This window comes from Chaetodon trifascialis, chromosome 5, assembly GCF_039877785.1.
Source record: "Chaetodon trifascialis isolate fChaTrf1 chromosome 5, fChaTrf1.hap1, whole genome shotgun sequence".
NCBI classification, from domain to species: domain Eukaryota; kingdom Metazoa; phylum Chordata; class Actinopteri; order Chaetodontiformes; family Chaetodontidae; genus Chaetodon; species Chaetodon trifascialis.
Genome location: NC_092060.1, coordinates 16,847,705 through 16,871,759, shown reverse-complemented (window position 1 = coordinate 16,871,759; position 24,055 = coordinate 16,847,705). Strand labels below are relative to the sequence as shown.

At 43.8% G+C, this 24,055-nt stretch overlaps 4 protein-coding genes across 19 annotated transcripts in view; all 4 read right to left on the bottom strand.

Moving 5' to 3' along the window:
- The window catches only part of LOC139331585 (protocadherin gamma-C5-like), a 296,020-nt gene that overhangs the window by 246,695 nt on the left and 25,270 nt on the right, over nucleotides 1-24,055 (bottom strand). Inside the window, exon 1 of one of the 16 annotated variants that reach the window (XM_070963143.1) lies at nucleotides 13,178-15,686. The exons of 11 other annotated variants lie outside the window; for them this stretch is intronic. In XM_070963143.1, coding sequence (XP_070819244.1) covers nucleotides 13,178-15,571 — 2,394 coding nt within the window. In that variant the 5' untranslated portion in view covers nucleotides 15,572-15,686. Of the gene's footprint in view, nucleotides 1-647; nucleotides 3,252-13,177; nucleotides 15,687-24,055 lie in introns of those variants that run through there. 4 more of the 16 variants (XM_070963167.1, XM_070963139.1, XM_070963160.1 and 1 more) reach the window with 4 other exon arrangements.
- LOC139331599 (protocadherin beta-16-like) overlaps nucleotides 1-24,055 on the bottom strand; it is a 236,821-nt gene that overhangs the window by 200,829 nt on the left and 11,937 nt on the right. The window lies entirely within an intron of this gene.
- On the bottom strand, nucleotides 3,464-11,697 carry LOC139331708 (uncharacterized). Its single transcript, XM_070963338.1, has 2 exons — nucleotides 9,214-11,697; nucleotides 3,464-7,716 (listed from the first exon to the last, which is right to left on the bottom strand). The coding sequence occupies exons 1-2, from the start codon at nucleotides 11,587-11,589 to the stop codon at nucleotides 5,206-5,208; spliced, it is 4,887 nt and encodes a 1,628-aa protein (XP_070819439.1). The 5' UTR covers nucleotides 11,590-11,697; the 3' UTR covers nucleotides 3,464-5,205.
- LOC139331706 (protocadherin beta-16-like) lies at nucleotides 16,440-22,851 on the bottom strand. The gene is made up of 4 exons (XM_070963335.1): nucleotides 20,485-22,851; nucleotides 18,140-18,299; nucleotides 16,560-17,740; nucleotides 16,440-16,451 (listed from the first exon to the last, which is right to left on the bottom strand). The coding sequence occupies exons 1-4, from the start codon at nucleotides 22,846-22,848 to the stop codon at nucleotides 16,440-16,442; spliced, it is 3,717 nt and encodes a 1,238-aa protein (XP_070819436.1). The 5' UTR covers nucleotides 22,849-22,851.

The following is a 24,055-nucleotide window of genomic DNA, read 5'->3' as shown; positions in this document are numbered from 1 at the left end:
TATATTTTTAAAGTAAAGTGAGATTGTTATTATTCTCTGTTTTACAAGACTATATAATCAAGATTGTTTCGCCTCCTGAACCAACAAATGTGAAAAAAATGTTTGACTGCAGAGCATTTCCGTAAGTGCTGCCAGGAAAACAATTCAAATTGTCTTGGAAGCTAATCAAACCATTGAAAGGTGACAAAAGACAGAAGTAAGTTGCTCCCGACAACACATCAAAGTCCGACAATGGTTTTCAGCACCACGGATAGAGACACACACAAACAGAAACCTGTGGCCCTGCTCAGAATACACAGACCGACAAGCCAATGCTGCGCTAACAAGTACTTCGTTTTGTGAGGGAGATTAAGGGAAATGAGATCAACAGCATCTTCTCCACTGAGCACATATGCGGAAAATCTGCATTCGATGTTTAAATTATTCATGCGATATGACGAACATTGTATAATTTTGTGCACAAGAGAAACTAAAGACAATGCATGCAGTAACACTGAAAATATGCATTGATAAGGGAATGTCCCCGACTACGCATGTTGCACTGCCTAAGATCGTTGCTCAAAAAAATAATTACATAAAAAAAGTCAGGAAATGTAGTACAAATCATAGCTGGAAGGAGTTTGGCTGGATCACTTAAGTGTTCCTACCTCTGGAGAAGAATCACAATCTCCAAACGCTTCAGCAAAGTCTACTGGATCTTTCCTCAGAGTCTGGTCAGCAGGCAGTGTGTTGTCATTGTAAGAGGAAACAAACTTAAAGTCACTGGTTCGAGATCCTGTTGTCAGGTAGGCGTCATAATTGTAAGTGCTGCGTAAAGTTCCTGTGCCGTCAACATCTGCGTAATTAGGAGGCAGATACGCGCTCGGGATGGCGACTGCTCCATCAAACAACAGTCTGGGCTTTCTCCTGCGACAAAATCTCACACCCAGGATGATGATGATGAAGGTCAGAAAGAAGGTGGACACTGACACCAGAGCGATGATCAGATAAGAGGTCAGTTTGGAATTCTTCTCATCATAAGAAATGTCCTTCAGTTCTGGCACCTCAGCCAAGTTATCAGAAATAAGTAAATACATGGAGCACGTGGCAGACAGAGAGGGCTGTCCGTTATCTTTCACTGACACAATCAGGTTCTGTTTCATGCTGTCAGATTCAGAAATGTCCCGCTGTGTCCTGATCTCTCCGCTGTGGACACCGATAGTGAAAAGTCCAGGATCAGTGGATTTGACTATATGATAGGACAGCCAGGCGTTCTGGCCGGAGTCCGCGTCCACCGCGATCACTTTGGACACCAGAGAGCCTCCGTGTGCAGCTTTGGGGACCAGCTCGGTCATGAACGAGTTGCCCTCCGGAGCGGGGTACAGGATCTGAGGAGAGTTGTCGTTCACATCCGATATGAACACACTGACGGTCACGTTGCTGCTCAGAGGAGGAGAACCGTTGTCTCTGGCCATCACGTGCACTTTAAAACTCCTCAGCTGTTCATAATCAAACGACCTCACAGCGTGGATCACCCCCGTGTCTCCGTTCACAGACACATAGGAGGACACCGGGGCACCGCCCACCTCACCAGCTAACAGAGAATAAATCACTGTCCCGTTCTGTCTCCAGTCGGGGTCTCGAGCACTAACGGAACATAAAGTGGAGCCAGGTTTGTTGTTTTCACTCACATATGCGCTGTACGACTGCTCCTCAAACACAGGTGGGTTGTCGTTGATGTCTGCTACAGATAACTGAACACTTTTAGAGGAGGACAGAGGTGGAGAGCCCTCGTCAGTGGCAGTGATTGTAATGTTGTAATCAGACACTAGTTCGCGGTCCAGTTGTCCTGTGCTCACCAGAGAATAATAGTTTTTAATAGAGGGAACCAACTTAAAAGGGACGTTTTGCTGAATGGAGCAGCGCACCTGTCGGTTGTTCTCAGAGTCTCTGTCCTGCACGTTAATGATGCCCACCTCTGTACCAGGTGGCACGTTCTCAGGTATGGGGTTAGTCAGAGACTTCAAACTGATTGTAGGTGGGTTGTCGTTGACATCTGTTATGTCTATAATGACTGTACAATAGGACGTAAGACCCGGTCCGTCTTTTGCTCTTATTCGCAGTTCAATGGAGGTCTCAGTCTCATAATCAACAGAGCCTTTTACTCGTATCTCCCCTGTCTTAGGATCAAGCGAGAACAAAGAAACATGCTCATCAGATACATGATCAAAATTGTACGTTATATCACCATTTGGTCCAGCGTCTGCATCAGTGGCACTCACTGTAACAACTTCTGTATCTGAAGGTGCGTTTTCAGACAGACTGGCTTTATAAACGGCCTGGCTGAACACCGGGGCGTTATCATTAGCATCCAGCACTGTGACGTGAATGGTCGCGGTACCTGATCTCTGTGGTGAACCACCATCTACAGCTGTAAGCAGCAATTTCAGTTCTCTCTCTTGCTCTCGGTCTAATTCTTTGACCAAAACCAGCTCGGAGTGTTTCCGTCCACTGCCCTCTGTAGCTACATTTATGGTGAAATGCTCATTATTTTGTAAATTGTAGCGCTGAACAGTATTTGTGCCGATATCTGCATCATGAGCTTCAGTGAGGGGGAATCTTGCTCCTTTGTCAGCTGATTCTCTTATTTCAAACGAAATCAAGTCTTCACTAAACTGTGGGGCGTTGTCATTTATATCTTGCACATGAATACTGATACGATGCAGCTCTAATGGGTTTTCCAAAACAAGCTCCTCTTTTAAAACGCAAGTCGCCTTCTTACCACAAAGGCCTTCCCTGTCGATCCTCTCAGTAACGATCAAATCTCCGGTGCTCAGATTAATATCACAGTACCGCTTGTCATTCCTGTCTGTGTCAATGCGAGCTTTACGCGACGAGAGTGTGGCGACCCCAAGCCCGAGATCTTTGCCTATGTTACCGATCACAGAACCGCGTTTCATCTCCTCTGCAACAGAGTAGCTCACATCTCCAGACGCCAAACGCTGGACGATGAAAACGAAAAAAACACAATAGCGCTTCATAGAAAATCCTCTGTGCGCTGTATTTCCCATGTTCTGCCAGGCCTTCGTCCTCCCCTTGCCAGTTCAAAAAAGTGGTCAAAAGCTGTTGTATTCCTCGTTTCAAATGACTGTCCGAATATCCTCACAATGCAGAGCTTTTGTATTCTGTTTAACCGACAGACACACCGCACCACAATGACGCTTTGCAATGGTGGAAAAGAATGGATGAAGCAGTGGACACTTTGGGCCTTTGTTGGTGCACAGTGACACCAAGAGTTTCAATCTGTTATAGCAATGCAAACGAAAACAACCTGACAATTTCAGTGGCTACACCAAGGCAACACTTATCGTTACTCGCTCATTGTTTCCTGACTATAATGGCACTGTCATACAGAGCTTTAACAGCCATTTTTACATTTGATTGATTTTTTTTTTTTTTTTTTAAGTTTAGTTTTCACATTTCATTGAAAAAAATCAATCAAAACCAAGTTCAAAGATCAAATGCTTTGTGCACAGAAACTTTGATTAAATTAAGCAGAGTAAAGTTCAGTCACAGTGATACACAATGCATAGCATCCATTCAGTTTCAACCATCTCTTTAGCAGACTTTCAGATAAGAGAGCGCCATGATTCATTTCAGCATCACAGGCAGGGACACAACGGTGACAAAAGAGTTCATAAAAGGGAAACAAAGAGACAGATAGCCGCAATATTTTGCTGCAGAAATATAGTTTGTAAGTGCTCAAATATTCATTATACGCCGGGTTTTGTCGTGTATGCAGTCAGAAAAAGATCATTTACTACAGCTGAAATTTGACTATACATGCAGTTACATCATATGTCTGTAGAATAATGTTGTATTGTTAAAGTGGAGTGCTGGAATGATTGCAAAACACTATAAATCCATTATAATGTCATGAAGAAGACATTATATTCTATACAGCCATGCTGCCGTCACAACCCCTTCATACTAAATCCATATGGACACAAACATTCAGAGCATTACTTTACAGTTCATAAAATGTGAACCTAACATAATTACAAGCTGCTGTGCAAATAACCACTCTCCTCGCACAGTATAATTGTACTGAAATACATTTTTGCTGGCAAAAAGAAACTTCTGGTTTCCTTACATTAGCCCATTCAGACAAAAAGTAATAGCCAAGACTGAACACAGAGTCAGCAAACATCACTGATTATGAACTGCGGCAGCAGCAATTCAATCATCATATACTCACGTCTGAACTTTTATGCAACTGCTGCCACATAGTTACAAGTCAAAGGACTGGGACTGATCAAATGTCAAATTCCCCAATCAATATGTGGCTTCCAAAGATTCCTTGTATGTACTGAAAGCTACAATTAAACGAATGGTGGTTGATTTCGATAATGGGTGGTGTGCGGAGGAGACTAAACATTTGACTCCATAACGGGTCTGCAGTGACACCATGAGAGAAAAAGAAATATATAACAGTTTAACACATTATCAGGTTCTTTGGCTTTCACGTTTGAATAAAAAACATTGTAATTAGGATTTAAAAGGAGCAATGAGACACTTTTATCCTTTTATATATTTTTAAAGTAAAGTGAGATTGTTATTATTCTCTGTTTTACAAGACTATATAATCAAGATTGTTTCGCCTCCTGAACCAACAAATGTGAAAAAATGTTTGACCGCAGACCGTTTCCGTAAGTGCTGCCAGGAAAACAATTCAAATTGTCTTGGAAGCTAATCAAACCATTGAAAGGTGACAAAAGACAGAAGTAAGTTGCTCCCGACAACACATCAAAGTACGACAATGGTTTTCAGCACCACGGATAGAGACACACACAAACAGAAACCTGTGGCCCTGCTCAGAATACACAGACCGACAAGCCAATGCTGCGCTAACAAGTACTTCGTTTTGTGAGGGAGATTAAAGGAAATGAGATCAACAGCATCTTCTCCACTGACCACATATGCGGAAAATCTGCATTCGATGTTTAAATTATTCATGCGATATGACGAACATTGTATAATTTTGTGCACAAGAGAAACTAAAGACAATGCATGCAGTAACACTGAACGTATGCATTGATATAAGGGAACGTCCTAGACTACGCATGTTGCACTGCCGAATAAGATCGTTGTTCAAAAAAAAAATAATTACATAAAAAAAAGTAAGGAAATGTAGTACAAATCATAGCTGGAAGGAGTTTGGCTGGATCATTTAGGTGTTCCTACCTCAGGAGAAGATTCACAATCTCCAAACGCTTCAGCAAAGTCTACTGGATCTTTCCTCAGAGTCTGGTCAGCAGGCAGTGTGTTGTCATTGTAAGAGGAAACAAACTTAAAATCACTGGTTCGAGATCCTGTTGTCAGGTAGGCGTCATAATTGTAAGTGCTGCGTAAAGTTCCTGTGCCGTCAACATCTGCGTAATTTGGAGGCAGATACGCGCTCGGGATGGCGACTGCTCCATCAAACAACAGTCTGGGCTTTCTCCTGCGACAAAACCTCACACCCAGGATGATGATGATGAAGGTCAGAAAAAAGGTGGACACTGACACCAGAGCGATGATCAGATAAGAGGTCAGTTTGGAGTTCTTCTCATCATAAGAAATGTCCTTCAGTTCTGGCACCTCAGCCAAGTTATCAGAAATAAGTAAATACATGGAGCACGTGGCAGACAGAGAGGGCTGTCCGTTATCTTTCACTGACACAATCAGGTTCTGTTTCATGCTGTCAGATTCAGAAATGTCCCGCTGTGTCCTGATCTCTCCGCTGTGGACACCGATAGTGAAAAGTCCAGGATCAGTGGATTTGACTATCTGATAGGACAGCCAGGCGTTCTGGCCGGAGTCCGCGTCCACCGCGATCACTTTGGACACCAGAGAGCCTCCGTGTGCAGCTTTGGGAACCAGCTCGGTCATGAACGAGTTGCCCTCCGGGGCGGGGTACAGGATCTGAGGAGAGTTGTCATTCACATCCGATATCAACACACTGACGGTCACGTTGCTGCTCAGAGGAGGAGAACCGTTGTCTCTGGCCATCACGTGCACTTTAAAACTCCTCAGCTGTTCATAATCAAACGACCTCACAGCGTGGATCACCCCCGTGTCTCCGTTCACAGACACATAGGAGGACACCGGGGCACCGCCCACCTCACCAGCTAACAGAGAATAAATCACTGTCCCGTTCTGTCTCCAGTCGGGGTCTCGAGCACTAACGGAACATAAAGTGGAGCCAGGTTTGTTGTTTTCACTCACATATGCGCTGTACGACTGCTCCTCAAACACAGGTGGGTTGTCGTTGATGTCTGCTACAGATAACTGAACACTTTTAGAGGAGGACAGAGGTGGAGAGCCCTCGTCAGTGGCAGTGATTGTAATGTTGTAATCAGACACTAGTTCGCGGTCCAGTTGTCCTGTGCTCACCAGAGAATAATAGTTTTTAATAGAGGGAACCAACTTAAAAGGAACGTTTTGCTGAATGGAGCAGCGCACCTGTCGGTTGTTCTCAGAGTCTCTGTCCTGCACGTTAATGATGCCCACCTCTGTACCAGGTGGCACGTTCTCAGGAATGGGATTGGTCAGTGATTTTAGATATATAATCGGGGCGTTGTCATTTATATCAGTCACATCTATGATGACTTTGGCATAAGAAGTTAAACCTAAACCATCTTTTGCTGTTACTCGCAGTTCAAACGATGACGCCGTTTCGTAATCGACCATGGTCGTCAATTTTATGTCACCTGTCTTATGATCAATTGCAAACATTGACTTTATATCCTCTGAAATGTGTCCAAAATCGTATGTAACGTCTCCATTCAGTCCCTCGTCTGCATCAGTTGCGCTCACTGTCAGCACGAGAGTACCTAGTGGAGAGTTTTCAGGAACACTGGCCTTATAAACGGCCTGGCTGAACACTGGGACATTATCATTAGCATCCAGGACAGTGATGTGAATTACTACGGTACCTGACCTTTGAGGAGAACCACCATCCAGAGCTGTGAGAAGCAGACTGACTTCCTGTAAATTTTCTCGGTCGAGCTCTTTGTTCAGGACAAGTTCGACTGAATTTGTTCCAACGCCCAGAATGAAATTCTCATTCTTTTGGAGGTTGTACGTCTGGACTGAATATTTGCCAATATCAGCATCATGTGCTTCTTCTATTGGAAAACGAGCACCTTTGACCGCGTTTTCACTGATATCTATGTGGATCAATTCTTTGTTAAACTGCGGAGAGTTATCATTTACATCCTGAACATGGAGACTAATTCGATGTAATTCCAATGGATTCTCTAACATGAGCTCTTGTTTTAACACGCAGGATGCTTTGTCTCCACACAGGCCCTCTCTGTCAATCCTGTCGGCAACAATCAGATCCCCGTTACGGAGATTTATCTCACAATAACGTTTGTCGCTCCCATCGGTGTCAATGCGGGCCTTCCGAGCGGATAGTCTGCTTGTTTCAAGACCCAAGTCCTTGGCGATATTTCCAATCAACGATCCGCGTTTCATCTCCTCCGGAAAAGAATAGCTAACATCCCCATTGGCAAAGCGCAAAGAAAAGAGCAGGAGAGCAACGGCACAGCTTTGCAATGCGAGTCCAGTGGTGGCCATCATGACGTCGATCTGAAACAGCAATCGTGTCCTAGTCCGTGTCCACATGCAAAGCCAAAATACGAAGGATTTAAACAAAAATCTCCACAACCCAAGACCAAGCGTCTGCCTCAGCTACACCAACTGCAGCACCTTCAGTCACATTCAGCGTCGACAACAGTGGGTGGATGTCGACACACCATCTATTCCAGCTGGTGCATAGCGACATCGTGAGTCTCGTCTAGAAACTGCAAACGTCTACGAGACGCAAGTATGTAAAAGTCATACAATTATGAAGACAGCATTAGGGCAGCAAATTCTTTCACAGTGGAAATGATATACTGAACTATCTTGAGACATGTTGAGAGGATCAAACGTACAGTAAAGCGCACATCTAAAAGAGGAGCATCATTTCATCAAGGCGCCTCATATTGACCACTGCATTTTTAAGGGTGATGAAATAAAGGGACATTTATATTACTGGCCTAAAGTAAAATATCCATAAAGTTGAATTTTTGATTAATATATCTATATGGATAAATGTCTCCTGAAAAGCTTTCACAACCATCCAGAAACCTGATTCGGCCACAAATTCTATTGTTTGTGAACATTAGCAACAAATGCAGCTTATGGCAAATCCTCAAAAACAATGAAATAGGGAATGAAATGACAAACTACATGGTTTAAACATTTTAAGGAATGATTTAAGCTTCATAGGGAAGAATGCCTTTTTTGACACGTCATAACTATGTAGAGACAAATGAAAAGAAAGACTTTATAAATTACTGAGGGCACAAAAGGACCAAAGTTTGATTTAATTGCAGGAAATTAATCTCTTTGCTCAGCACCACTAAAATATAGGGTATTCATTATTTACAAAACTTAACACCTTGAACAAACAGCTAGACTTCACAGCAAAATGCAACCCACACTGGAGACAAATCCACAGTCACTGGAACACCAGTAAGTCAAATATACACTACAGAAATAGAAAGAGATAGTATTTTATCTGGGAGGGTTGATATGAAGATGTATATATAAACAATGAAGGCTTTGTTACATAAAAAAGGCTGCTCACATTTGAAGTGCATGCACTTGTAGCATAAATAAAGGGAGAAGATGTACAACATAAATGACAGAGGACAACCCCTAAAAGTACAGACCATAATAAGATTTACAAAGCACAAGTTATTTCCTATGAACAAGGACGGAAGGAGTTGATCAGAAAAATCCTACCCACAACAACAAGCACTGAGACACATTCAAACTTTCCCTCTAAAGATAAATTAGAGTGCAAAAGAAAGGAAATTATGAACAATTTGAAAAGTTCCAATTGTTAAAAATGCATATCTGACTCGCCTGTAACAGCGCAAAAACGAAACCTTCTTTGAGAATAAACAAAATAAGGAGTGAATAAATGAGCCATGATCTCCATATCTGTTATTTCCGATACTGTTTTTTTCTAAAGGTTAATGGTCAGCATGTACCTGAGTACAGCAAGTGTGGGTTATTTTTCAATGTATTTTAAGAAGCGATGAAACCAATATGAATTTCAAACTGCCAGCCAAAATCTGAAAGAGTGAGAAGCCATTTGTCTGATAAAATAATGCATCAATAGTTTGATACTCTTACCTCAGGAGAAGTATCGCTATCTCCAAACACATCAGCAAAGTCTCCTGGATCTTTCCTCAGAGTCTGGTCAGCAGGCAGTGTGTTGTCATTGTAAGATGAAACAAACTTAAAGTCACTGGTTCGAGATCCTGTTGTCAGGTAGGCGTCATAATTGTAAGTGCTGCGTAAAGTTCCTGTGCCGTCAACATCTGCGTAATTTGGAGGCAGATACGCGCTCGGGATGGCGACTGCTCCATCAAACAACAGTCTGGGCTTTCTCCTGCGACAAAACCTCACACCCAGGATGATGATGATGAAGGTCAGAAAAAAGGTGGACACTGACACCAGAGCGATGATCAGATAAGAGGTCAGTTTGGAATTCTTCTCATCATAAGAAATGTCCTTCAGTTCTGGCACCTCAGCCAAGTTATCAGAAATAAGTAAATACATGGAGCACGTGGCAGACAGAGAGGGCTGTCCGTTATCTTTCACTGACACAATCAGGTTCTGTTTCATGCTGTCAGATTCAGAAATGTCCCGCTGTGTCCTGATCTCTCCGCTGTGGACACCGATAGTGAAAAGTCCAGGATCAGTGGATTTGACTATCTGATAGGACAGCCAGGCGTTCTGGCCGGAGTCCGCGTCCACCGCGATCACTTTGGACACCAGAGAGCCTCCGTGTGCAGCTTTGGGGACCAGCTCGGTCATGAACGAGTTGCCCTCCGGGGCGGGGTACAGGATCTGAGGAGAGTTGTCATTCACATCCGATATGAACACACTGACGGTCACGTTGCTGCTCAGAGGAGGAGAACCGTTGTCTCTGGCCATCACGTGCACTTTAAAACTCCTCAGCTGTTCATAATCAAACGACCTCACAGCGTGGATCACCCCCGTGTCTCCGTTCACAGACACATAGGAGGACACCGGGGCACCGCCCACCTCACCAGCTAACAGAGAATAAATCACTGTCCCGTTCTGTCTCCAGTCGGGGTCTCGAGCACTAACGGAACATAAAGTGGAGCCAGGTTTGTTGTTTTCACTCACATATGCGCTGTGCGACTGCTCCTCAAACACAGGTGGGTTGTCGTTGATGTCTGCTACAGATAACTGAACACTTTTAGAGGAGGACAGAGGTGGAGAGCCCTCGTCAGTGGCAGTGATTGTAATGTTGTAATCAGACACTAGTTCGCGGTCCAGTTGTCCTGTGCTCACCAGAGAATAATAGTTTTTAATAGAGGGAACCAACTTAAAAGGGACGTTTTGCTGAATGGAGCAGCGCACCTGTCTGTTGTTCTCAGAGTCTCTGTCCTGCACGTTAATGATGCCCACCTCTGTACCAGGTGACACGTTCTCAGGTATGGGGTTAGTCAGAGATTGCAAGTATATGACTGGAGCATTGTCATTTACATCAGTAACATCGATTATTACTTTGGCGTACGATGTTAGTCCCAAACCATCTTTGGCTTTAACCCTCATTTCAAAAGAACTACTTTCTTCAAAGTCAATCAAACCACTGACTCTAATTTCTCCTGTTTTGGGATCAATAGAGAAAACATTCACATCGTCATCAGATACGTGGCCAAAGTCATATGTCACATCTCCATTCACTCCTTCATCTGCGTCTGTAGCACTAACAGTAATCACTGTGCTCTCTGGAGGAGAGTTTTCAGGCAGACTGGCTTTATAAACGGCCTGGCTGAACACTGGGGCGTTATCATTAGCATCCAGCACAGTGACGTGTATGACGACTGTACCTGATCTCTGAGGAGAGCCACCATCCAAAGCTGTGAGAAGCAAATTCAGCTCTTTTTGTTTCTCCCGGTCAAGTGTATTCTCCAACACGAGCTCAACTTTGTTGCTGTCAACAGCGAGAATAAAGTTGTCATTTTTTTGAAGACTGTACCTCTGAACTGCATTTTGACCGATATCTGCGTCATGGGCCTCCTCGATAGAGAAGCGGTTACCTTTGTCTGCGGACTCACTGATTTCCATTTCAATCAAGTTGTCCTTGAATTTGGGCGAGTTGTCATTTACATCTTGAATATGAAGACTTATTCGATGAAGCTCCAAAGGATTTTCTAACACCAGATCTACTTTCACAACACACGAGGGTTTCTTGCCACAAAGGCTTTCTCGGTCAATTCTCTCCGATGTGATCAAATCTCCGCTGCTCAGATTAATGTCACAGTAACGCTTACGAGTCCCCTCAAAATCAACACGGGCCTTTCGGGAAGACAAGGTCCTCAGATCAAGACCGAGATCTTTGGCTACATTCCCAATGACAGACTCGCGTTTCATCTCCTCTGGAACAGAATAGCTCAGGTCTCCATTAACGAGGTGCAGCGTTACAAGAAAGGAAGCGAAGCAGAAGATCGGACGAAGTCCTTTGTCTCCCATCCTGACACAAAAAGGCTCCTCAGCTCGTCCAGTTTATAGTTTCTATTGCGACAAAATAAGAGCTGTCCAAAAACCCTCAATCATCCAACGCTTCACAGCACTGTACAAAATAAATACGGTGGGAAATGTAACCGTTTCTCTGGAAAATGTGCAAATGGTATCTCTGTGGTGGTATTAGTGGGCGGAGTGGTGAGGGCCAATTTTCTGTCAGCCAACAGCGACATCGTGAGTCTCTTTTTGAATCTTCATACTCATATGTTATGAAACTCTTCTTCACAAAGTCTCAAACCACATTGAGATACTCCTACCTTAAAATAACTGTACACGTGCAGCAATCACTCATTTTTAAAAAAAACAAACGCCCACGTGTCCACGCACACACACGCTACATCATCTATTCACTGTAATTAGCTCAGCATTGGAGAGGTGTTGTTCACCTCAGTACCGATGAGCTTAATACGAATTGCTAATAACCTTAATGTCACGTTAGTTTTAGCTTTCTGAAAGTTGATATATCGTGGAAGTAGACAATAGAAAAAGTAATACCAGTGGTTGACACTCTGAAAGAAACCCAGAAGAAACTTTGATTTCAACACTGCGACATTCATGAACACAGGAAAATACTGTAATACAAAAATGTGGATGTCAGTTCCATATTAAGACAATGAACCGAAAAAGCCACGCAAATTGCAACAATTCAGATTTTTAAATACAAATATATTAAACTTTTATGCTTATCATCATTCTCATTAAAGTGCTGACAACATGGCTGAGGAGAAAAAGATATCTCCAGCTGCGAGTGTGTCTGAACTCCCGAGGAGTGTTTCAGCACCATGGACAGATACTTTGAGCTCGAAAAAAGGCTGATGACTCGAAGACATTGAGCAGTGTGCTGGTCTTTCAGGCAGTGTTCTTGGGATTCAACTAATGAGAATAAGGACAGTTTCAAAAATGAAACACTGACCTTTTGTTAGACCTAAAGCGTTAAGTACTTTCCATCAGGCTGACTCAGAAATCAGAGATGTTTCCGTCGATTCTTTCAAATGACGCCCACTGACACAGGCAAACTGCGAACAGTTTCAAGCAAATCCTCATGAGAGACTGCACAAGTCTCTGGCAGCTTCACTGGTAACCACACTTTGCTGATAAATTTTCTTGTTGCAACTATAAATGTTCGCATGAGGCCCGAGTTTTCTGCTGGCAAAATTAATTATGCAATTTCAGACAAGCCGCAAAGAACAGCTTCATATAATCAAGAAAGTGAATTGCATACGGACATACTTTGACCTAGACCTATATATTGACAATTACAAACGAATTAAAGAACGCTTAAAAAATAGACACAGTATCATGATTCCATGGCTTTGAAGGAAAAATATAAAAACATCTGTTAACATAATTTACATAGAAAAATGCGACCAAAACGCGAATGTAAATCTCCATTATGTAGTTTGCTTCAACAACCACAGAAGGAATTTCACATGTGGGAGAAGACATGCTGTAGCCAGATAGACATTAAAATGATTCAATAGATTAAAAAAAAAAGAAAAAAAAGAGTGACGTGCGAAAAACTTTACACGGATCTCACCTCTACAGACGACTCTAAATCTTCGAACGGATCAGCAAAGTCTGATGGACTTTTCCTCAGAGTCTGGTCAGCAGGCAGTGTGTTATCATTGTAAGAGGAAACAAACTTAAAGTCACTGGTTCGAGATCCTGTTGTCAGGTAGGCGTCATAATTGTAAGTGCTGCGTAAAGTTCCTGTGCCGTCAACATCTGCGTAATTAGGAGGCAGATACGCGCTCGGGATGGCGACTGCTCCATCAAACAACAGTCTGGGCTTTCTCCTGCGACAAAACCTCACACCCAGGATGATGATGATGAAGGTCAGAAAAAAGGTGGACACTGACACCAGAGCGATGATCAGATAAGAGGTCAGTTTGGAATTCTTCTCATCATAAGAAATGTCCTTCAGTTCTGGCACCTCAGCCAAGTTATCAGAAATAAGTAAATACATGGAGCACGTGGCAGACAGAGAGGGCTGTCCGTTATCTTTCACTGACACGATCAGGTTCTGTTTCATGCTGTCAGATTCAGAAATGTCCCGCTGTGTCCTGATCTCTCCGCTGTGGACACCAATAGTGAAAAGTCCAGGATCAGTGGATTTGACTATCTGATAGGACAGCCAGGCGTTCTGGCCGGAGTCCGCGTCCACCGCGATCACTTTGGACACCAGAGAGCCTCCGTGTGCAGCTTTGGGGACCAGCTCGGTCATGAACGAGTTGCCCTCCGGGGCGGGGTACAGGATCTGAGGAGAGTTGTCATTCACATCCGACATGAACACACTGACGGTCACGTTGCTGCTCAGAGGAGGAGAACCGTTGTCTCTGGCCATCACGTGCACTTTAAAACTCCTCAGCTGTTCATAATCAAACGACCTCACAGCGTGGATCACCCCCGTGTCTCCGTTCACAGACACATAGGAGGACACCGGGGCACCGCCCACCTCACCAGCTAACAGAGAATAAATCACTGTCCCGTTCTGTCTCCAGTCGGGGTCTCGAGCAGTAACGGAACATAAAGTGGAGCCAGGTTTGTTGTTTTCACTCACATATGCGCTGTACGACTGCTCCTCAAACACAGGTGGGTTGTCGTTGATGTCTGCTACAGATAACTGAACACTTTTAGAGGAGGACAGAGGTGGAGAGCCCTCGTCAGTGGCAGTGATTGTAATGTTGTAATCAGACACGAGTTCACGGTCCAGTTGTCCTGTGCTCACCAGAGAATAATAGTTTTTAATAGACGGAACCAATTTAAAAGGAACGTTTTGCTGAATGAAGCAGCGCACCTGTCCATTACTCTCAGAGTCTCTGTCCTGCGCGTTAATGATGCCCACCTCTGTACCAGGTGACACGTTCTCAGGGATGGGATTCGTCAGCGACTTAATGAAGGTATCAGGGGCGTTGTCATTCACATCTGTGATATCAATTATCAATACAGAAGACGACACTAATCCTAGACCATCCTTGGCTGTAATTTGCATTTCATATGTGGATAGCTCCTCATAATCTATTGATCCACTTACTTTCACTACACCAGTTGTCGGATCAAGAGAAAATACGGTATTACTCTCATCTGAAATGTGATCAAATTCATATGTCACCTCCCCGTTGACTCCCTCATCTGCATCACTCGCGCTCACTGTGACCACCACAGTGTCTAAAGGAGAGTTTTCAGGCAGAGTGGCTTTATAAACGGCCTGGCTGAATACTGGAGCGTTGTCATTAGCATCCAGTACAGCGACGTGAATGACTGCAGTACCTGATCTCTGTGGCGTGCCTCCGTCTGTTGCTACGAGTACAATGGTTAGCTCCTGCTGTTGTTCTCGATCCAACTCCTTCTCTAAGACTAACTCGCTGTATTTTCCGCCTCCACTTTTTGAAATAACATTCAATCTGAAGTTTTCGTTTGTCTCGATACTATAGTCCTGAATAGCGTTTTGTCCAACATCTGCATCGTGGGCCTCATCTAAACGATAGCGACTACCTTTCAGGGCCGATTCCCTAATTTCGAATTTTATTGTATTCTTTTTAAACTGTGGAGAATTGTCGTTGATATCTTGAACGTGAACGTTGACGCGGTGCAGCTCTAAAGGGTTTTCTAAAACAAGCTCTTGTTTTAAAACGCAAGACGCCCTTTTCCCACAAAGCCCCTCTCTGTCAATCCTGTCGGCAACAATGATATCTCCAGTGCTCAGATTAATGTCACAGTACCGTTTGTTGTTCCCGTCTGCATCAATGCGAGCCTTTCGCGCACCAAGTTTGCCGACCTCAATTCCTATATCCTTTGCTATATTCCCAACAACTGTTCCGCGTTTCATCTCCTCTGGAAAAGAATAAGATACATCTCCACAGACGGTTTGCAGCGCCAGAAGAAAGACTCCCAAAAGCAGGCCGAGCGTTGAAAATGCTTTGTGTCCCATTTTCCGTATGGACCAGTGTCAAATCCACCACAACCAAGACTTGTAAAATGAATATAACCAGCCAACCGGAATCCTCTTCGTAAAACAAGTGCACGTCCGACTATAAACGGTGCGACATCTCTGCCTTAACCGATGGACAATCTGCAAGAACCTGGAAATGTGCAAGTGTGAAGGGCAACGTAATGTAACAACATAACGTAAAGCTAGTCGACAGCGACACTGTGAGCAAATTGTAAATATTACAACAGGCTTGAATGACTGAGTACTCTGATCAGAAAGACAAAAAACAACATGTTGCAGACTGCAGTCACATCCAAACAAAAGTAAATGACCAGTGAAATGTAGACGGGGGGTTTGGTTGTAAAGGACAGAGTGCAGTTTCACCTGTAAAACTGCATTTACTGCACAACAGTGATGACAGTGGGAATCTGTAAGGGCTGAGTCGTTTCAGCATCATGGATATAAAACAGATTGTAATGTAACCATTAACAAGTACCAGGGCGCAGATTGAACAGGAGTCTCAGAAGACGGGACAAACAGCAGATGAACGTGCTTCTTCCAAAAAAATAAAAATAAAAAGTGGTTTTATTTCTGAACACGATGTACCAATTCGTATATGAAACAGTGGTGCAGTGACTGAAAAAGAAATGGTTGGCGACGTTAGCTATATTTAAGCACAATATGACCAACAGGGAGCTGCTGGATCTGTTGTTCCCATGACAAACCATACTGGCTTGCGCAGCCCAATCCACCTGATTTCTTCATTAATTTTCTCTCTGGGCCAGGAGTAATGGAAGTGTGTGTGTGTGTGTGTGTGTGTGTGTGTGTGTGTGTGTGTGTGTGTGTGTGTGTGTTTGTTTAAATTAGGCTAACACTCCACCTCAGAATAAAAGTCATACGCAAGGAAATTTGATTACGTGTAAAAAGAAAATAAAAATAAAAATAAATACTGGATATGAGGGCGCATACAACAAACACATGCGTTTACCTCTAGAGGATCCAGAGGATCTTGAAACACCTCCGCAAAATCTGTCGGACTTTTCCTCAGAGTCTGGTCAGCAGGCAGTGTGTTATCATTGTAAGAGGAAACAAACTTAAAGTCACTGGTTCGAGATCCTGTTGTCAGGTAGGCGTCATAATTGTAAGTGCTGCGTAAAGTTCCTGTGCCGTCAACATCTGCGTAATTTGGAGGCAGATACGCGCTCGGGATGGCGACTGCTCCATCAAACAACAGTCTGGGCTTTCTCCTGCGACAAAACCTCACACCCAGGATGATGATGATGAAGGTCAGAAAAAAGGTGGACACTGACACCAGAGCGATGATCAGATAAGAGGTCAGTTTGGAATTCTTCTCATCATAAGAAATGTCCTTCAGTTCTGGCACCTCAGCCAAGTTATCAGAAATAAGTAAATACATGGAGCACGTGGCAGACAGAGAGGGCTGTCCGTTATCTTTCACTGACACAATCAGGTTCTGTTTCATGCTGTCAGATTCAGAAATGTCCCGCTGTGTCCTGATCTCTCCGCTGTGGACACCGATAGTGAAAAGTCCGGGATCAGTGGATTTGACTATCTGATAGGACAGCCAGGCGTTCTGGCCGGAGTCCGCGTCCACCGCGATCACTTTGGACACCAGAGAGCCTCCGTGTGCAGCTTTGGGGACCAGCTCGGTCATGAACGAGTTGCCCTCCGGGGCGGGGTACAGGATCTGAGGAGAGTTGTCATTCACATCCGATATGAACACACTGACGGTCACGTTGCTGCTCAGAGGAGGAGAACCGTTGTCTCTGGCCATCACGTGCACTTTAAAACTCCTCAGCTGTTCATAATCAAACGACCTCACAGCGTGGATCACCCCCGTGTCTCCGTTCACAGACACATAGGAGGACACCGGGGCACCGCCCACCTCACCAGCTAACAGAGAATAAATCACTGTCCCGTTCTGTCTCCAGTCGGGATCTCGAGCAGTAACGGAACATAAAGTGGAGCCAGGTTTGTTGTTTTCGCTCACATATGCGCTGTACGACTGCTCCTCAAACACAGGTGGGTTGTCGTTGATGTCTGCTACAGATAACTGAACACTTTTAGAGGAGGACAGAGGTGGAGAGCCCTCGTCAGTGGCAGTGATTGTAATGTTGTAATCAGACACGAGTTCACGGTCCAGTGGTTCTGTGGTCACCAGAGAATAATAATTTTTGATGGACGGGACTAATTTAAAGGGTGCGTTTTGCTGAATGGAGCAGCGAACCTGTCGGTTTTTCCCCGAGTCTGCATCCTGCACATGAATGATGCCCACCTCTGAACCTGATGGCACGCTCTCAGGTATGGGGTTTTCTAATGAATTAATATATATCACTGGGGCATTGTCATTTACATCAGTTATATCTATGACCACCTTTGTTTCTGAGGAAAGGCCATAGCCATCTTTTCCTTCAATTAGCATTTCGAATTTTGCTTCTTCTTCATAGTCAATATTTTTTGCTACTCTAATTTCTCCAGTATATTCATCCAATGAAAATATCTGTCTTGCAATATCACTTATTCCGCTGAATTCATATGTTACTTTACCATTCACGCCTTCATCTGCATCAGTGGCACTCACTGTCACCACAAAAGTCTCTACGGGAGAGTTTTCAGGCAGACTGGCTTCATAAACAGTCTGGCTGAACACTGGGGCGTTATCATTAGCATCCAGCACAGTGACGTGTATGACGACTGTACCTGATCTCTGAGGAGAGCCACCATCAACGGCTGTCAGCAAGAGAGTCACCTCTTGTTGTTCTTCGCGATCCAGTTCTCTATCTAAAATCACTTCACTGTATTTTGCACCGACAGAATTAGTTAATACATTTAGAGCAAAATAACTGTTTTTTTGTAAAACGTAGTTTTGCACAGCGTTTTGTGCTATGTCTGCATCACGTGCCGCATTTATTCTATAACGAGTTCCTTTGTTAGCTGATTCACTAATTTCCAGTTTAATGGCATCCTTAGCAAAAACTGGGGGGTTGTCATTTACATCCTGAATTTGCAAAGATACCCGGTGCGATTCGAGTGGATCCTCAAGGACCAATTCACATTTCAAAACACATGAAATCTTCGCTCCACAAAGCTCCTCTCGGTCAATCCGATCAGCAACGACTAGCTCTCCGGTATCAACCCTTATCTCACAATAACGCTTACGATTTCCTTCGAAGACAAGTCGAGCCTTCCGAGGTGAAAGTCTGCTTACTTGAAGCCCAAGATCCTTGGCAATATTTCCAATCACTGATCCACGGTTCATTTCCTCTGGAAAAGAATAGCTTACATCGCCATAGCACAGTTGCAATCCAAACAGCAAGACAAGTAGGCCGCAGAAAAGGTTCCCTGGGAATCCGTTGTACTCCATCCTTCAGCAATCAAAATGAATCAGAAATATGGATGATCTGATCAGTATTCCTGACAAACACACAGGCCTGTGTAATTATGTGAGCGACTGAAGACAGATACTGGTTTGGCAAACAATGAGGAGGAAAAGTGTGGGTGGAGACGCTTGATGGTTTCATATGCAAACTATTTCACTTTTCTATTGGTAGACAGCGACACTTACAGCATGTCAGAAAGATTACAAAAAACAGCCACTCTGCATATTGTCAGTACACTTCAGCTCAATCCATCTGAAGAGACTGTACCCAGGACAGACAGACAGACAGACAGACAGACAGACAGACAGACAGACAGACAGACAGACAGACAGACAGACAGACAGACAGACAGACAGACAGACAGACAGGCAGGCAGGCAGGCAGGCAGGCAGGCAGACGACCAAATCAACAGTTTTTACGCGGGGAAATGCGCACTGCAGAACCACAAAAGTACAGGAACCCCTTTGATGTAACGCAATGTAATGCTTAAGTCCTTCCGTAATTAATAAACTTTCAGTCAATTACGCCGTTGGCGTGTGCACTCACTTATCCTGCCAGTCGTCAGGTTGTGTGTTCAGAGGGTGTTGTGTTTGAGAGCGTGACATGATCAAGTGTTGCTACAATCCTGTGCCTCTCGTTTATAAATGCGCTTAAGCAAAAACTATGCTATTCGAATTAACTTAGAATATGTTGTTATGAAATTCAACATAATCGGAAACAACAGTGTCACAACAGAGTTGAAAAATAGCAGCCGACACAGAAATAACATGTAAAAACTAGAGGACGAAGAGGGATAATTTTACAACTTCGATCTGACTGCAGTACTTTTCACGGTGCATATCAAAAGGCATTCTGGTCTCCTAAATCTACCACTGTACTTGACTTTGATAATTGCTTAAGATAGAACTGCAGTAATCAACACCAACCAAAGGAAGGTAAAAGATGTACAAAAATCAAACTGTTAAACGTATTTTCTGTGATTACACAACCAATGTCTGCTTGATTAACACCATCATTTGAAGGAAAATAGCAGACGAAATTTAGGGGTCGACGGTTTTGTTAAGGACCATGGACAGCGACGGACCATGAAACGAAGCTGAGGATGTAAATTTTACAGAAGCTTCACAACATTTTGTGATTTATTGGTGTACTGGTGGGTTGAAGTGAAACCGGTTTAGCCAGTTCAATAACATCCCTCAAATGAATGCCAAACTCATTATGCATTAGGGATTTTAGTGACTGTTGGTAAAGCCATGTAGTAACGCCAGTTTCAAAGGAATCGCTCCCCTTTGTGCTTCAGCAAAGTCTGTTGGACTTGTTTCAGTCTTGTCAGCAAGCAATGTGTTGTGATTATAAGATGAGACAACTTTTAACTTGTAATGCATTTATAGGGATTAACATCAGCCCAAACTAATATTACATTTTCTATGATGGTTGCCTTCAAAAAGACAAGAAAGGAAAATATACATGATAGCTGTAAGTGGATTGGCTAGATAATTAACGTGGTCCTACCTCTGGAGAGTCATCGCAACCTCCAAACGCTTCAACAAAGTCGGTTGGACTTTTCCTCAGAGTCTGGTCAGCAGGCAGTGTGTTGTCATTGTAAGAGGAAACAAACTTAAAGTCACTGGTTCGAGATCCTGTTGTCAGGTAGGCGTCATAATTGTAAGTGCTGCGTAAAGTTCCTGTGCCGTCAACATCTGCGTAATTTGGAGGCAGATACGCGCTCGGGATGGCGACCGCTCCATCAAACAACAGTCTGGGCTTTCTCCTGCGACAAAACCTCACACCCAGGATGATGATGATGAAGGTCAGAAAAAAGGTGGACACTGACACCAGAGCGATGATCAGATAAGAGGTCAGTTTGGAATTCTTCTCATCATAAGAAATGTCCTTCAGTTCTGGCACCTCAGCCAAGTTATCAGAAATAAGTAAATACATGGAGCACGTGGCAGACAGAGAGGGCTGTCCGTTATCTTTCACTGACACAATCAGGTTCTGTTTCATGCTGTCAGATTCAGAAATGTCCCGCTGTGTCCTGATCTCTCCGCTGTGGACACCGATAGTGAAAAGTCCAGGATCAGTGGATTTGACTATCTGATAGGACAGCCAGGCGTTCTGGCCGGAGTCCGCGTCCACCGCGATCACTTTGGACACCAGAGAGCCTCCGTGTGCAGCTTTGGGGACCAGCTCGGTCATGAACGAGTTGCCCTCCGGGGCGGGGTACAGGATCTGAGGAGAGTTGTCGTTCACATCCGATATGAACACACTGACGGTCACGTTGCTGCTCAGAGGAGGAGAACCGTTGTCTCTGGCCATCACGTGCACTTTAAAACTCCTCAGCTGTTCATAATCAAACGACCTCACAGCGTGGATCACCCCCGTGTCTCCGTTCACAGACACATAGGAGGACACCGGGGCACCGCCCACCTCACCAGCTAACAGAGAATAAATCACTGTCCCGTTCTGTCTCCAGTCGGGGTCTCGAGCACTAACGGAACATAAAGTGGAGCCAGGTTTGTTGTTTTCACTCACATATGCGCTGTACGACTGCTCCTCAAACACAGGTGGGTTGTCGTTGATGTCTGCTACAGATAACTGAACACTTTTAGAGGAGGACAGAGGTGGAGAGCCCTCGTCAGTGGCAGTGATTGTAATGTTGTAATCAGACACGAGTTCGCGGTCCAGTTGTCCTGTGCTCACCAGAGAATAATAGTTTTTAATAGAGGGAACCAACTTAAAAGGAACGTTTTGCTGAATGGAGCAGCGCACCTGTCTGTTGTTCTCAGAGTCTCTGTCCTGCACGTTAATGATGCCCACCTCTGTACCAGGTGACGCGTTCTCGGGTATGGGGTTAGTCAGAGATTTTAAATTAATTACTGGGGCGTTATCATTTACATCAGTTAGATCTATGTAAACTTTAGCGTAAGAACTTAATCCAAGTCCATCTTTTGCCATGACTCGCAGTTCAAATGAATTTTTCTTCTCAAAATCCGTGGTACCAATAACTCGTATTTCTCCAGTTTTACCATTAATCGAAAACAGCTTTTCATCTGTCTCTGAAACATGACCAAAGTCATACGTCACCTCACCATTCACCCCATCATCTGCATCATTAGCACTTACTGTTACCACTACAGTTTCAAGGGGAGAGTTTTCAGGCAGACTCGCTTTGTAGACCGCCTGGTTAAACACTGGGGCGTTATCATTAGCATCCAGTACAGTGACGTGTATCATTACAGTGCCTGATCTTTGTGGAGAACCACCATCAATAGCTGTTAGAGGCAAATCGATCTCTTGTTGTGTCTCTCGATCGAGTTTATTCTCCAGAACAAGTTCAACTCTGTTAGCATCAATCATCAGAATAAAATTGTCATTCTTTTGTAAACTGTACCTCTGAACGGAATTTTGACCAATGTCCGCGTCATGTGCTTCCTCGATTAAAAAACGAGTGCCCTTCTCCGCGGACTCGCTAATTTCCATTTTAATTAATTCTCTTTTGAATTGCGGTGAGTTGTCATTTATATCTTGGACGTGCACATTTATGCGATGCAATTCTAACGGATTCTCCAGAACAAGTTCCAGGCCGAGGATGCAAGATGGTTTAGTGCCACAAAGACTCTCTCTGTCAAGCCGCTCTGCAACACTTAAATCCCCGGTTTTCAAATGTATAACACAAAATCGCTCGTAATTCCCATCGGAGTCAATACGGGCCTTGCGAGTTGACAGGGTGGTTATATCCAGACCAAGATCTTTAGCTATATTTCCGATGACTGTTCCTGCTTTCATCTCCTCTGGGATAGAATAGCTCACCTCGGCGCAAACGGATGGCAGCCCAAGCAGACAGATGACAACGCGGGTAAACAGGCCAAGCATTGAAAATCCTTTGTGTTCCATGATTCAAAATGACAAATATCCGCAGCAAGGATAGATATCTTAGGGGTATTTAGTAAAACTCGCGACTACGCATGAGATGGATTCAATCAGGTAAATCCAAAGACAGAAATCAGCAACACGATCTCACAGCTCGTTCCGCAGTCGCAGCATAACTGGAAACACAAAGCTTAGGGGCAATGGGTGGAGATGCTGTGCTCCACAGCATGGCTCTATTTCCAAGAAAACTGGTAGACAGCGACACTATGTGTTCCTGTGAGATATAGCATGTGATTAAATGATAGCTTTATGGTCAAAGGCTAATGGTGTGATACCAACCTTTCGCAATGTAAGCACACAGAGCACAAGGTGGCGCCTCAACAGATTAAAGGCGTAATATACAATGAAACCAAAATAAGAGAATATGTAAGATACGATTTCTTGCCAAGATTAAACAATGTGTAGGCTGCTTTTATGCGGAGTGTTAAACTTCCTGGAAAACGTAAAAGCCGCGCAAGTGTTGCACTGATTGACAAAAACATTGAATTGAAAACAAGCGAATGCAAATTTGAAGAATTAACTGCAAAATATTCAGTTTTTCCTTTTTTCACGACATTTTAATGACATGTTTGTCTGAACTAAATAAACTGATACCAGGAGCACCCCATACAGACATTCACCTGAAGTGCCTTGCCTGCACCAAAGGTTCATTTTTTCAGCACCATGGACAGAGCGGATTCGCCTGCATAAATGGGGCGCAAATGCTTACTTCTGAAAACACTTTCAGAAAAATTGTCACGTTTGGCTTCTGAAAAAATAAGCTGTTGGTTCATCGGTGAGCCACGAGACTTAAGGGTCTATTAAATCAATGGCGTCTCAAAGTAAACAGACTCAAGGATAACAGAATGATTATGTCACTAGTCCTGTGGCAGAACTCAGCTTCTGGGGACAAACAGACTGGTGTTGACCACAGTTAACATTCAGTTGTACAAAACTAAAGATACTGGACTAATACTGATGGAATCTGAATGCACTGACATGGCTGAATCCTATTCAACAAGGTCGGTAGAGAAACAGCTGCGCATTTGTCTGATATCAAGCAAACTCCTGAGAAAACACAATCGCAAATGTTTAAAAACAGTAACACTTTACCAGCGTAAGAACAAGGTAACTTGCTGTAGACGGGTCAAAACGCAGTAAAAGACTTGTG